We start from the raw sequence: 16,501 nt of genomic DNA on the forward strand, positions 1-16,501 counted from the left end.
TTATGTTATCTGTACCGGAAGATGTCTCCTTGCCGAGGTTTCGATGGACTTTTCAGACATTTTCTCTCCGAGGTGACGACTGTTCAATATTCGAGGACCTCCTCGATAGCAGATTTGATGAATTTCCGCAAAATTGAAGTTGCAGTGAGGTAGATTGAATAGACGGGGGGTGGTTCACACCGAATGATGGTTCGGAGCTCTTTGGACTTGAGGCCCATCGATAAAGAAAAAGGGATTCAGGAAATCTTGAGAGAGACAGATGTTTTCGTGGACTATTTTTGTTGAGGACCTCGAAATTATGTTTTCTCTACCGTAAGATCTCATTTGTGTAAAAGAGAACACCATGGATTTCTCTGAGATTCAATTCAATACAAGGTTCTAAATTTCACCTGAGTTTCACCAGAGCTGAAATGACCCCATCCGGTCTATGCTCGCTGGTTAGTAGAGATATCGATGGCACAGATGGTCGGACGACCCCGCTTAGAGTATGCAACCCTCCGGGGTGTTAGGGGTGGTCTTCGAGTTGGTCCTCGATTGAGACCTCAGTGTGGTCCTCTAGACAGGATCTTGATTGGGTCCTCCAAATGGATCAAAGAAATTTTTGGATTTCGATTCGGACCTGGAATTGGTCCTCGAATAAGAATGAGGCATTCCTTCAAAAACTTTTGGGTATGCCACTACCTAGTTCTAGGACCAATTCAAGGACTTATTAGGGAGCCAAGTCTAGAGCCATGTCGAGGCCGTATCTCGAAGCCTAAATTAGGGATATTTGACGAGACCCAATTTTGTTTGAATATATTTAGCGTAAAATTCTTGGAGGACCCATTCAAGGTCCTTTCTCGAGGACCACACCAAGGTCCCAACCGAGGACCACCTCTAATACCCTCAAGGGTCACATACTCTTCGCGTGGTCGTCGTATTACCTTCGACCATCGGCCATCGAGGTCTCTACTAGCCATCAAGCATAGACCGGATGTGGCCAGTTTCGGCTCTGTCTACCCACTGACTTGGTATAATCTGAATTAACATAGTTTGTGGAGATATCAGCAGACTTCATACTTTCGGGTGTCCAAAATTCTAACTTCGATTTCTTTTTACGAAAACAAGCAAACTAATCTAGTGAAGCTTTATCGCAGAGGACCCGATGTAGGTTTGAAATGAAGATTATTGAACATTTACCACTGATTACCTACAGATTGATATCGGAGAACTACGCCTTATCAGTGAAGGGTGAAAGTCTGATGTCTCATTCAGGAGTAGCTAACATAGTGACACAAGTGACTAAGAAACATTGAAGTAATCATCAACTCCTTCCCATGAATATAACTAGAAATGGAAAGCTGCACCTCATACATGGCGTGATATAAACATATCAGGCCTATCTATTTACACTGACATAACCGAGATGTTTTGGCAGGACAAAAATAGAATATCTAACGTAAAAAATTAGTGTGACGCCAATCTTTTCTTGCTCAACATCAGAGTCAGACAGGGAAAAATCCTTTGAAAGTGGCATGCCTGATCTGCTACTGAGGATTGATCTGATAGAAAATACCGCAAGCTTAAAATTTCTAGGGGTATACCTTGAAAAAATCATATTGGATCAGCGATACTTGAATTCAACATTGGCAAGTGCACTATTGAAAGAATTGGGTTTATTCTACGTCAAGGTAATGCATTTTGCTTTATTCGACTCACAATTAACGTGTGGTAGAGGATATAGTGAAGCTTTCTATAGAGTATGTAGTCAACATCTAATACAATTAGCAAAGTTGGCTTACAGTAACAAATTGTGAAATACCTTTGCTTTGCCAAATATTGTTTCAAAAGTTTCGTTCGTTTTCATGAGTCCACTTTAAACTATGTGCCCCGGATTCAATGAGGTCGATGAAGGCCGCTTTTGCCTGGTCCTGATTGCTAAGGTTCTACTGGTGAAAAAGTTATCGAAGTACCGAAAGGGTACTGCTGATCTTAGTCCCAGCCTTGAAGAACAGAAAAATAAACTAGAGAAGAAACAAAAAAAAAGTAAAGAAAAAAAGAGGAAGGAGAGGAAAGAGGGGGAGAAATATGTTAAATGTGTATACTGAAAATTTTTAAGACTTTCTGATTGAGCAGTGATGAGATATTTTTTGTAACAGCACTTTAATAAGGAAACTTTATTAACTTAATATTTTTGTGGAATAATTATTATGAAACTATATATGTTATAACTGGAGGATCGAATTTCTTCTTGAAATCTTGTTCATTCTAAATCACTTCGGGTGTTGAATATATCATTCTGTTTCAATTCAGCTCTATACTTAAAGTTGGATAAATCATAAAAATAATTATTGAAAACATAAAATACACAGTACAACTTCTAATAATTCGAATTATTCGTTGCTTCCAAAACAATATGGTACACTAACTTTGCCGAAACGAAACTTTATTCACAAAATAGAATTGACCCACTTTCTAAAATAGTATGACGTGTAACAATTTCCACTTAGTTCTTGACGTCGTAGGTTAAGTTTCATTTACTCTTAGGCTTTTTGGAATCAAATTCAGTTCAAACAATTCTCTTGTTAAATAAAGTATTGATAAAAAAATGATTTGAAATTATTGTTAGGGTGTATCATCAACTATGTTATCCAAAATTATTCGAGTCAAAGCAAAACAAGTCAAATGAATGAAAATAATTTATTGATTGTTGTATAAGAATAAGATTCAGAAATCGGAAATAGTTCATGTGAATACATAATGAGCAGTTTCCAATGCAAACAATCAGATCTTACAGACAGCTTTATATTGGACAATATAATTCTTTGCATGATCTACACATCTATGTTACTTCCTTTAAAATTGATTGATTCCTTCCTTTATTTGGAATATTGCTACATTTCTTGTATCACGATAGAAAAGTAAAAAGCCACAAATTTTCTATCCCAATCAAAATCATGATACGAATGTCATCATCTTTTGTTTCTTCCCGAACAAAAAATGCTTATTGTTACTGAAATAAATTCAATAGTCACTCGTTGAAGTCTCTCTGAAACATTTACCAACGACGCGCGACCTTGAACCAGAAGTCTCTTTGTTCATCTACTCATATATTTACCCATACATTTTTTCTTGAAAAAATAATTGTTTCCTTTCGAATTTTCTAGAAAAATTGATCCTGTTACCCAACAAACCTTCTTTCAGAAAAATTATTGGATCGCTAAGCTAGTTAACTGGTTACCCATTCAGCCTCAAGAGAACTGAAATATTTTATGAGTCATCAATACGTATAGTCTTGTTAGTCGCTGATAATGTAGCTTTCTCTAGAATGAATAACTTCTGAAATCGGTTCAGTACTTTTTGAGTTCATTCACTACTAACAGAAAGTCAAATATGTTCTCTTCCTGTTCAGATTTAGAGTCATATACTGAATTATCACCCTTTTTTTCCTAGTCATCCATACAATTTGTCACAATTATGAAGTTATACAAAAGCTCAGCAGGTGTAACTAACGGTATGACTGTAAATCCATTTTCGCACGGGCCCCGGAGCGGTACCTTGAAGCACACCCGAATTCCCACAGAAAAACCCTCTCGTGAGCATCGATTTTCCCAGTCATCCTGTAACGTCTACTCCTAATTTGGTAACCCTCATGAATACGTATATTATCGAGCGATTTTTTTCGCTACTCGACCTTGTCAAGTCCGCAACGTGAACGATCCCGATTCTGTCGTTTTTGTCGTCACGTTATCATCATTATCGGATCGCATTAAATAACAGCAAAATAAGCGCGCGACCTACGCTTCCAATCTCCGTTGGATAGGTCGCGGCGCTGCGTCCCTGGAAAATTCACTTCTATCTTCATGTAAACATCATCTATTCTGCAGCATAATTATCCACAATCACGGCTGTAAATATTTGCGAAACGTTTCGAAGCGAAATGAGGATAACTGAAATAACAACGCTTCCTATTTACAGAGTGTTTCGATTTTGTCGATACTTTACCACATCAAGGTTTTGAAGACTCGACTAGTTCATGCTACATTTCCTTCAAACTACACAACTGTTATCGTAACTTTAGTAGGTTAGGTTAGAACTGGTTAGTGGGCATTACAGTATCTACTAGTTTCAACGAAAGCATGTATAAGGACATCCATAAATTCATGGAGCCGAATCGATAGATTGGTGGCTTGTTAAAAATCATAGGAGCCATGAGAACAACATCAACCGCAGCAATGAGGTATGACCCCTATAGGCCAGAACGTTAAGAAGGCCATGGTACCGATTGAGTACGGCTGGTGTAAACCTCTTAGTAGGAATGAGTCAATTGAGGCTGGGCCTATGGCGAGAAGCGCTTTTCTGCGCAATCTCTGCTGTAGGCAACCAGTGTTGCAATTGAACCCAGGTTTGTGTATTTCTCTTGATGGGGGCAAATGTTCTGGTGCAGACTCAAGCAGTTGTTGATCTAGGACAGTGATATCAACCAACGAAGTAGCCTGAAAACTGTAATTCAGACGGAATTCCACGCCATTTATTTATACGTGGAGAAATTGCCAGACATCTACTTCACTCATGAATCTAGCAACGTCTAAGTTGATAGTGAGCTACAATAAAACTCTCTTTGGGATCGTCTGAATTCCTGGCCATACTGGCGTGGAAGATAATGGAGCTGTACATTTCCAGAAAGGATGTTGTCGTTGGCATCTCTTAAAAGTTTACCAAACAAGTACTGAATATCTGGACAACAAGAAGACTTCTGGATTGGCCTGTTCAAAGGCCATCCTTCGAAGAATTCCACCGAACAATTGCTGTTATGCTTACCTTACCTAACCTAACCTAATCTAAGTCAACCTAAGCTGACCTTACCTAACCTTAACTTACCTAACCTAACCCAACTTAAGCTGACCTTACCTAACCTTTTTTTTGGCCGCTTTCTGTGTTGTTTTCTGGAACCGTCATTGCATCAAGGACAGCTGGCATTTGGCTAGAAGGGGAAACCTTTATGGAATCGTGTGTTAGGTTCTTCCCTCACACGACGTTTTGGGGACACTGAAACAAGTTTGTATACCCCAGCAAAACCCCTTCTGTTCTTGTCCGTCTAACTGAAAACCATCTCTCTCCTGTCAATTTCTTCTTCCTAACCTTACCTAACCCAACCCAACCTAACCTAACCTAACTCAACCTATGCTGACTTTTTTATACCTTGGGAGCTGTCTGACTTTTCCATTTAGTCCAAGTCTCCAGAAAACACTGCTAATCTGGTTTTGTACCAATGATTTTGGTACCCCCAGAGCTGGTTCAGGACCTGTATATGAAGTTGATGATCCGCGTCTAGCGTGTTCATCAGCTTTATCATTACCTGTGATTTCTGAATGCCCTGGCACCCAGTACAAAGTTAATTTGTTCCTGTTTGCAAGTTCATTCAGTTCTTCATGGCATTCGCAGACCAGTTTTGATGTCACCTAACCTAACCTAACCTAACCTAACCTAACCATACCTAACATAACCTAACCTAACCTAACTCAGCCTATGCTAACCTTACCTAACTTAACCTATGCTAACCTAACCTAACTTAACCTAACCTAACCTTACCTAACATAACCTAACCTAAGCTGACCTTACCTAACTTAACCTAACCTAACCTTAGCTAACATAACCTAACCTAAGCTGACCTAACCTAACCTAACCGTACAATACCTAATCGAAAGTGGAATGAGAGATTCGGGAGACTGGATATACATTAGGTCGTATCCAGATGATTCTGGATATTCCTATTTTTTAAAAGTATTCCAATTTGCGATTTTCCAATGTGGATCAGAAAAAATTCCAATTATTACTAGACACTAACGTAGCTATCTTTGTTGTATAAAAATATTACCAGACTCAATCGAAACACTTCGTAAGGAAAATTAACAAGTTCCATTTTCCGTAAAATGACTCCACACTAGTTTTCTAGAAAAGAATATAGCAACTTTGCAACTCTGTAAGTTTATTCAGGTTTGAATCAAAGCACAATATACAGGCTGATTCACGGTAGATGGCACATTAGACGTTTCTGGTGAACCAGACAGCGGATCACTTTGAAAATTTAATGGAGGGCATATTCGGACATTCTCTAGCCAACTAAAATATTTTCGGCAATGCGGTGTTGCCGCTTCTATTAGAAAGCAGTAGCAACTTTGATTTTTCAAATGGAACACTCTGTATATAATATTATTTTTGGAATCTCCAACAATTGCCCGACAACTTTTCTTGATATTTCTCTATACCTATCTGTTACTGTTTTCGAAATAAAAATTAATTTCAATTTTTTTCTTCGAAAATCATGACTTCTAAAAATGCCGATATCTTTTAGTTAAGAAGTACTATGATATCGAAATATGGTTTGGAGTTAGGTGATACTTGGACACTTCCCACACGTCAGCCTAATCTCCGTTACTTCAATACAGGGTGGTAAAAAAATACAGTTTTTTCGTTTGCTTGAAAAAGTTGCTGAAATTTGATTATTTTAAATGGAACACCCTGTATATTATTGAAAATTCGGAAAGCTGCTGAAATTTGCTTTCTTTCTATGTATATCATACCTATACCTAACTAGTCAAGTTTCGGACTTATGAACATTTATTTGTGAAAATGTCCCTTCAGAATGGTATTTCCATTCGGTATTTGGTAAGCAGGCCATGATTACTATTTGACAGTAGCGTTGTGACATTCTCCTAATAATATCGACATTTTCGTCACTTCAGAAGTTGCAAATACCTTCAAAACGATGGAACAAAACTATTCAAACGAAGTTCTTATGAATTTGTTTATTATTTTTGGACAGTGTGACAAAATTATCAGCAGAACATGTAGAAAGTTCAATGAAATGTATCCGAATCTACCGCCAATGAACCTCAAGAAATTTATACGAATTCAGAACAATTTCAATATGTTTGGATAAACTTTAAAAAAGCACCAAGAAACTTGAAATTGGAAATATTGATATGAATAATTATAAAAAAGTAAAACAATCATGTGGAATATTTCAAAATATGTTCGAATCGCTGGCCGTTTACTTCCAAGCACTTTAAAATGCGAGTGTTGACTGCTTTCGTGGTGGCAGATCTGATTTCATTGGGATCCAAATCTTCAAATGTTTGAGCAATCCTTTCTAACAATTCATCTCTCGAACGCACGGGTATTTTGTAAACTTTTTCTTTAAACATTCCCCACAAATAAAAATCTAATGGATTAAGATCGGGTGATCTCGCTGGCCAATTCCATGGTCCCAAGCGCCTCATCCACCGATCGTCAAATAGTCTATCCAGTTCTGCGCTCACTTCTCTTGTGTAATGTGCAGGAGCTCCGTCTAGTTGGTACCAACAGTTTCGATAATCTTCGAGTGGCAGATTATCCACGAAACTGTCTACAGTATTCAACAAAATATTCAGGTAGCTTCTGGATGTTAATGACTCCTCGTATATCACGTACCTCAATTTGTTGTCCATCAACATGCAGAATGCATTAAAACTAAATTTTTCTTGAAATCCGGCTTCTTTTGTGACGTGAGGATTTTCACTGGACCAATAATGACGATTTTTTCTATTGAAAATCCCTTCTCTCGAAAATTTCGATTCATCAGTCCAAATAATTTTATTTAAAAAAAGTGGATCTTCTTGAATGCGTGTCAATAACATTTCACAAAATTCTACTCTCTGTTGAGGATCTTGAGGCTTCATTGCTTGAATTTTGGTGAATTTATAATCATGCATTTTATGTCTTCGCAAGATTCTTTGAACCGATGAATATTTTATACCCAAATCTTCTTCAGCACTTCTTATCGATGACTCGGGAAATGCGTGAAAATATGCTAAGACATTAATCTGGTTGTCTTCGAAAGTTACGGGTCGAGGCAAGTTTCTTGGTGCTTTTAAAGTTGATCCAAATGCATTGAAATTGTTCTGAATTCGTATAAATTTCTTGAGGTTCATTGGCGGTAGATTCGGATACATTTCATTGAACTTTCTACATGTTCTGCTGATAATTTTGTCACACTGTCCAAAAATAATAAACAAATTCATAAGAACTTCGTTTGAATAGTTTTGTTCCATCGTTTTGAAGGTATTTGCAACTTCTGAAGTGACGAAAATGTCGATATTATTAGGAGAATGTCACAACGCTACTGTCAAATAGTAATCATGGCCTGCTCACCAAATACCGAATGGAAATACCATTCTGAAGGGACATTTTCACAAATAAATGTTCATAAGTCCGAAACTTGACTAGTTAGGTATAGGTATGATATACATAGAAAGAAAGCAAATTTCAGCAGCTTTCCGAATTTTCAATAATATACAGGGTGTTTCATTTAAAATAATTAAATTTCAGCAACTTTTTCAAGCAAACAAAAATAATATTATATACAGAGTGTTCCATTTGAAAAATCAAAGTTGCTACTGCTTTCTAATAGAAGCGGCAACACCGCATTGTCGAAAATATTTAGTTGGCTAGAGAATGTCCGAATATGCCCTCCATTAAATTTTCAAAGTGATCCGTTGTCTGGTTCACCAGAAACGTCTAATGTGCCATCCACCGTGAATCAGCCTGTATAGTATAATAAAATTCATGGTTCACTAAGCTGGGAAAATATTTTTTTTTATTTTCGACAGCCAACAAATATATTCATCCTATCAGAATTATACTTGTGTGAAGATACAATGCAAAAGCAAACTTTTTTTTTGAAGGTGAACACATTTTGGAAAACGTTACACTTTTCTGTTCTCTCTGATGAATTGAATCAACTTCAACAGACTCAGATACTTTTTAAGCTCCATTTTGATTCATTTTTACAACCTGGAAAATGTTTTTAGGTTAATTATCGATTTCAATTTGCTAATGATTGAATAGAGCAAGTCTGTTTACCCCCACTCTATATTCCAAACATTTCAAATATTCCGTTCAATTCCTACTGAATAGATCTAACTCAATAGTGCTTAAAACGGCTTTATTGGCCATCCATTTCATTTTAATAGTTTCCGCAGACGCCTAGAAGAATGCACCTCATCATAATATAATTTTCAATAATCCAGTCAAATCGCTCTCCTTCGTCGGGGAAAAATAGTGGAGGGTCATTTCGCTACTGAATCACGTTCAAACTATCCTTCATTTGTCCAGGCCTAACCGAGCTCTGCATGGCAGAACCAAAAACCGACGGGTCCGGATTATGAGGAGGTGGCTGATGTATTGTACGAAACGAACGAAGAACAAGCCCAGCATTAGAACTGTACCTGAGATGCATATCCGTTCCGAAACGTTCTGCTCGTTTACGAATCGCGTGTAAAACTATTGTTCGCTAGTGAGTTATCCAGTGTTGAAAAAAGTGTTCTGTGGCATGCGAGTAAACAGTCCAGTGGGAGTATTAGAAACAATCGCAGGTTGACAATGTTTGAAATGTGGAATAATGTAACGACCAAGCTGGAAGTACAGCAGACGCATGCGCAACAACCTCATACATCGAGCGGATCCATCAAAGGTAGAAATTTCATTTATTTTTAGTTTTCAGGTTGTGGATTTTGGTTTGTGTAGTCAGTGAGTAGATATTGGACAAATTCAGCAACAACATGTTTTTTTTTGGTTGTCACGATGTCGTTGTCGTTGTAAACCACATATTTTGAAAAGACATTCAATAGTTTTTTCATTCCATGGTTCAATTTGATATGATTCAACAAAAAAGATGCAGCACCGGAACAAAAATCAGGGGAGTTCGTATATAGGTTAGGTTTTGAAGGTGAGAGAGCTGGCCCCCAATTCAAACTTCACCAGCTCAGGATTCTTGATGAAAGCGATTAGTTTTTGTTTGATGATGAATTTGATTTTATTTCTAACAGTCCTGCCTTTGAGTGGATCTGTTAGACAACGAAGGTCATCCTTCGAAGTGGGGAATGTTCCTCAATTTTGGTGTATTACAGCACATGCAAGTTTGAACAAAATAACATTGAGTTTAATTCATGAGTTTTTCAAATTCACTTTGAAAAGTATTCAAATTGATGTTTCAAATGTTGGGTTTTAATTTTTAAAGTGATTTGTTTCTAATTCACATATTGGCAACAGCGCCTATATCAAGTTGAAATAATTTATACGAACCTAGATATTCTACTTTAAAAAAGGAAAATTATCCTTATAAATCAACGATTAGGGCAAAATATAAATTATAGTTCAATACCACCTCCACAAGCCACATAAACAACAGTTGTTTTATTATTTATTTATATAGAGGAAGATAAGTTAGGTGCACAAGATGTCATATGTCACAGAATGTCTCGGAACTCGGAACATAAGTAAACAGAACAGCACGCCTGTGAAATATGTCATCTTTGTTTGTCTCATACAGGTAACAGACTCATTGTCCTTTATTAGCTATAACCGATGTTGCCAAATGGTGAAATAGAAACGAATCCCTTTAAATGTTGAATGCATTATTTCATTCCTCTTTTTTAAGCATTTAAATAATTTTTTAAAGAAAAAGGTTGAAATGATAAGTTTGAAATGCGTTGTTTTAGAGCTCTTTCATGAAAACTACTTGATTTTCGTCAGGAGGAACATTCCCCATTGACCAATCGTGATAGGTTTCCAAGTAACTTCTAATTCTTCTTGCAGCACAGCTATTCAATGTTTGTTTGGCGATGCCATTGACAAGTTCTGGTTTTCTCCAACAAGATAAATGTCTGCAAATCGGAAATCATATTGTCAGGACAGAAAATTCCCCTTTCTGCTTCGATAAGTTGTTGGGGGTTAAAAATGTCTTGGCTCAATCATGTCGGTGGAATTGCAAAGAATTGCGTTTATGTGAAATAAACTTCCTGAGAACTTTTTTCCAAACGAATTCACTCTCCACCGATCCAAATCGTTACTTTCGCACAGACACCGCTCTGAGAGTGCCTTGAGGCTTTTTCTGTAGTGCTTGTATTTTGTTCTTGCAGCATTTTTCATTCCAAGGTGACCAAGTGCTCTGATAACAAAATCGCTTTTTCACAATCAAAATTTACTGAAACTCAACTGCAGTTGCTCATAAGTAATTCTAGCATCAATATCATTCAGTTATGTTTTCTGTGATCATAAAACCATAGTGCTACGTTACATTGATAATACTGTCGTTGTATGGAAGCGTGAGGAGAAACTGAACGTATTTCTCGAATATCTAGTCTTCCTCAGTCCGAAGAAACAAATCCCAATGGAACGGAAAACCCAAAACAACCATCTTTTTGGACAGAGATGATACATTATGACACTTGGTCTACATACTATCTGCCCAACTCCAACTATCAGCCACGACAAAAGAAATTAGTGAATAAAGCGTTAGTTGACAACACCAAATACCCAGAGAAGTTCATCCATGGAAGAACATTCCTGTCTAGCATTTTTGATATGGCGCACCATATTCGGGGGATTCTGGATATAATATAAGATCGATATTGAGGACCACGAAAATGTTCAAAGAGGGTTAAGCTCGATGAACAGCCTTGTAAAGCCTCTAGCAATATAAGGAGCAAACTAGATCTGTTTGAATTGAAACCACCAGAGAAAGAGATAGGATTCTTCTTGCCAAAAACTGAAGACGTTGACTGGTATACCAAGAACCTAGAGAAGACCTCCACGACTTTGCCTTTGAAGGACATTGCCTAGGACGTTCTTCAACTTGGGAAACGGATGAAAACATTAAAAATAGGCAATCTCAACCTTCAAAATCACTAGCCACTTTCTGTGGACGTTTTCATAAGGTCCCTGTGTTGGTACATCTACTCAACTCACCAGTGAGTTTGTTATTACAGTGGGCTACAAAAATCGATGAAAAAACTAGAGGTCGACTCTCTTCTACCCGCCGTCAAGCTGTTTGTTATTCTTGAACTTCTTAGAATGGGATTCCATATTCTATGAGCAACTAGATGGCGTAGCGATGGAAAGTTTACTTAGCCTAGTGATAGCCAACTACTTCATAGAACGTTTTGAAGAGAAAGCAAACGACACTTTTGAATTAAAACCGACCTTGTGGCTGCGTTACGTAGAAACTTGGAAGGGACGCTCTAAACCTTTTCCTAGACCACTTGAACGCTCCAGCATCAAGTTCACCATGGACACTGAACAGGACTCGCGGAAAGCATTCCTAGGTGTACTAATTGAACGATGTAGTGCTAGAATAACCTACAAAGTGTACCAAAAACATACGCACACGGATAGGTCTCTGCACGCACTCGAAAAGAAGGAGTCATCTCTACACTACCTGTACTGGCTCGATAAATGTCTGAACCGGAGCCTCTCGAGGAAGAATTGGAACGTCTTCAAGTGCCTTTGAGACCAACAAGGCCATGAAACTGAAGAGTTCCACTGGCTCGAGAAATGTCTGAACCGGAGCATCTTGACGAACGTCTTCAAGTGCCTTTGAGACCAACAAGGCCATGAAATTGAAGAGTTCCACGGTTTGAAACGGGTAGGAGGCACAGGTGGTTGCACATATCCACAATATATCTCTAGGGTCACAGACAGAATTGGAAAACTCTTTGGGAAACACAACGTTGAAACGGTTTTCAAACCCACCAAGAAAATATAACAAAGTCGGCTACAGATAAAAGAGACCCACTATCAGCAGCAGAGGTATACCGCATAACATGCACTTGTGAGAATTCCAAAAATAGATGGCTTCCAAATTCGAAAAATATTGATGCTGAGTATTGAAAGTTCCCCTGCCTTTTGTTATATTTTTGTCGAATATTTCAAATACAACCAGTGGTTTGAAGAGAGATTATTCTAGTTCCCCAAAATTAGTAACTTTAGTCGAATTCAACTGACCTTGTAGGTGTTTCGGTTCCCAAAATAGCTATAGTGGGTTCAGCTGAGAAAAACGACCTGTATAACATGTACGACATTTCACTGGACAAAGAAAATAATAATCCAGGATGTGGATCACTAAAACATTGCTCTGGAATGATTTATATCTTCCGCTTCCAGCATATTTACTTCTTTACAGTAAATTGAATGGCACCGTTTTGCTTGGAGTAAACAGTTTCCATTCATGGATTATTCTCGAACTAATATCCGGTGTCATCAAGGTGAGACTAGATCCAAATATACCTGGATCGAATGAATTTGACAAAATAATCTGATGAGACCATAATTAGTTCCATACAGAAATTTCAAACTTGACTAATCTCATGTTAAAATGGAACTTGACAGGCATTCTGAAACTAAATTCTAAAATTTTCATCAGATTCTATTTTGTTTCATTGCTCTTAGATAAAAAAATCATAGGTGATCAAGATAATGGCTTCTGGGTGATAATTCTATCTCTCTCAAAGCTATTTTCAGGGTCTGTTTTAGGCCTGACGTTTTTCTAGACATTCTCAAAAGAGATATCGGTAGAATTGTAACTTTGTTGCTATTGGTGGGTTTGCCCTGAATCGTATACAGTAAATGCCGGTAGCCAGACGTTGTTTATGTTAATGCACCTTCAGCCACTGCTGATTTGTCAGGAAGCTTGAAGTGACAATTCGACATGTGTTCTGTGAGCTGTGTACACACCTTCTCACGTGGTTCCAGTGGTTCCAACCAATATCTACAAGTAACCCGATAAACCGTTTAGTTGCGCTCTCAAAGCACAAGTTACTCCAATATTTTGACAATGTTTATTGTAAGCTTCAGGGAAAAGCTACAATGATTGTCACGGAGATACAAGTTGAAATTTTAGAAGCAAGAACTCATTTACTGTCAGTAAGGCTGATTCTGTCGAAATTGACATGAGAAATATATAGATGTCAATGAAGATGAAAATATACTTCTCAATGTACCATTTTATATGATATTATAATATAAAACGCTTCGAAAACAGGTAACACATGTGCTCAGTAACCTCAAACACAAACTGAATTATGACATATGACGTATGGCATAGAATTCAATGTACTTCAAAGGATAACATAGAACAGTAATTGTTGACAAGTGGCGCAAATGCAATGAGAGACCTCTTCTACTACCAACTGCTATGGAAATGAAAGGAAATGTTACCAATTGTTCAACATTAACAATAAATATGGTAAAAAGGGTTAATATACATTCGATAATATTTGTGAGAACAATAGCGAATCCAATTATTTACGAGAATGGGAATGTTTATAGTAAGATTTCAGAAATGTCATCATTATTCTGAAAATGTTTATCATTATCCAGTAAAAAAGGAGAAATTTCACTGTGGTGATAAGAATCAGTATTTCTGTAAATGTCTATTGCTTTCAACTCTATTGATATTTTCATTTCATTGATGCAAGGCCCTCTAATTTCGATAGGGACCTGGTAAATCGTAGGATACTTTTCCATTACTGGTAATTCTTGTCATCAACCACTTTCATTGTAATTAACATTGATACAACAAACATTGTTGTAATATTGTTAGTCTCCTCTCGAAAAAAAAGTTCCCCTTCGCCACTGTCTTTGTATCACCGCACCGCATAGATTTCCAACGAATCCGAATTTCTGGTCACCTTCCAAATATCAGGCAGCCGCTTGTGGAACCGTTACTAATTCAGAGTTCATCGTACTGTATGTTGAATTATTATCTAGCAATTCAACTGGTAATTCTTTGCTCGTGATCATTTCATTGTCGAAATCTCACCATGGACCGGCTTAGGTACAGTTAGAAGCGATAAAAAACTGTAAATTCAGCAATACGGAACCTTAGAATTAAAAACTTGGCAATTACAAACGGATTTCCACAGATGTATAGTTCAAGTAAACGATTTAGTGCAACCTACCTTCCAACAGCTACTGTCAAGTACTAAAAGGTCTACCTTGGGACAAAATTTGAAATGTTTATTAAAGTTTCAGGGCATACTACGATATTTTTTCTCAGTCGAAAATCGGGATTCTTTATTAGCGATTTTTTATTGAAAAAATCACTACGCCACTGGATTCAGAGTGCCTCTGAACAAGTGTGACCAAAATTTCATGAAAAAATATTCATTATTAACAAAGTTATGACAACTCAAAAATTCGAAAACTCACACAGCTAACAGTCACAAAAAACACCCTATATCAACAGATATAGCCATGAGAATATTTTTTTTATGAATTCAACAATAAAGTGTCGCCAAATGAAAAAAAAAAACAAATTGCGTAAATATTTTTAATGGAAATAACGAAATTACATTCAAGTTTTCACGCAAATTAACTAAAACTAAGACCTAATATTTCAATTTAAATCTTAGTTGCCATGGAAATGATATTACAGTTTAACACTTGTGAAAGATTCAAGTGTACTATTTATTGTCAACAATATTCACCTTACACTTCTTCGAATTATTTTGTGTCATGGCTGCAAGATTGAGCGTAAGAGAGAAAATTGAAATTGTACGCCTTTCGGGCGTACAAAAATGATGTTAAAAAGTAATCCTGTACAAAGACGAAGCAGGAATGACAGGAATGATCAAATCATTTTAGATTATTTCGGAAATAATCCTAATGCCAGTATAAGGAATGCCACTTTAGATTTGAATATTCCACGAGAAACTATTCGGAGATGTCTCAAGGCGAAGAATATTAAACCTTTCAAGCCAAAATTTTTACACACACTTCAAGAAGGCGACGAAGCAAGACGCCTGGAATATTGTTTATGAGCCCAAGGGGAATATTTAAACAATATAAATTTCCTAAAAAATATTTTATATATACCGACGAAGCCACTTTCACTACAAATGGAGTAGTGTCATCACAGAATTGTCGCTATTGGGCAGCGGATAATCCTAACTGGGTAATAAATTGTAAAAGCCTGTATTCCCAAAAAATCAACGTCTGGTGTGGGATATTGAACGAACGAATTATTGGTCCTTTCTTTTTTGAGGAAAACATTAATGCGCAGAGGTTTCTAGAATTTTTAAACACAGAGTTTTGGGATGGTATTCACGAGCTGCCTATCAATGAACGATCAAATTTAATTATCCAGTTAGATGGGTGTTCAGTTTATTATGCCAGAGCTGTGAGGCAATGGCTTAACGAACATTTTCCAACCGATGGATAGGCCGTGGTAGTCCGTTTATAGAGTGGCCACCCAGATCTCCAGACCTCACAGTTTTGGACTTTTTTCTCTGGGGACTTCTCACACAAAAGGTTTACAAAAACCGCTCAAGAGATAGAAATGAACTTTGTGCAAGAATTCGACAGGTATGTGCAGATATTAGCCCCCAAGAACTAAGGAACGTAATCAGAAACATTTGTAAGAGCTACGACACATGTATCGAAATACGTGGTGAATTAGTAGAGGCTACTAGAATATGAGTTAGAAGTAATTGTTGCACTGAATCGAAACATTTCAATAATTAGTTATTAGTTACGTTTATTAAAATTTTTTGCTTCATTGTTAGTTGAATTGTGTGAATGTAATTCCGTTATTTTCATTAAAAATATTTACGCTAATTTTTTTTCATCTGGCGGCACTTTATTATTGAAATCATAAAAAAAATGATATATTGTGACTGTTAGCTGTGTGAGTTTTCGAATT

At 37.0% G+C, this 16,501-nt stretch overlaps 1 protein-coding gene across 5 annotated transcripts in view; it reads left to right on the top strand.

Annotated features, from left to right (window-relative positions):
- Hr3 (nuclear hormone receptor 3 ROR-beta) overlaps positions 1-16,501 on the top strand; it is a 242,447-nt gene that overhangs the window by 152,619 nt on the left and 73,327 nt on the right. For 2 of the 5 annotated variants that reach the window (XM_074181393.1, XM_074181399.1), the window contains exon 2: positions 9,136-9,493. The exons of the other annotated variants lie outside the window; for them this stretch is intronic. In XM_074181393.1, the coding sequence (XP_074037494.1) occupies positions 9,403-9,493 (91 nt within the window). In that variant the 5' untranslated portion in view covers positions 9,136-9,402. The remainder of the gene's footprint in view (positions 1-9,135; positions 9,494-16,501) is intronic. 5 annotated transcript variants of the gene reach the window in all.

This window comes from Leptinotarsa decemlineata, unplaced genomic scaffold (assembly GCF_025532065.1).
Source record: "Leptinotarsa decemlineata unplaced genomic scaffold, Ldec_3_MD MMD2_tig00026307_RagTag_RagTag, whole genome shotgun sequence".
Taxonomy (NCBI): domain Eukaryota; kingdom Metazoa; phylum Arthropoda; class Insecta; order Coleoptera; family Chrysomelidae; genus Leptinotarsa; species Leptinotarsa decemlineata.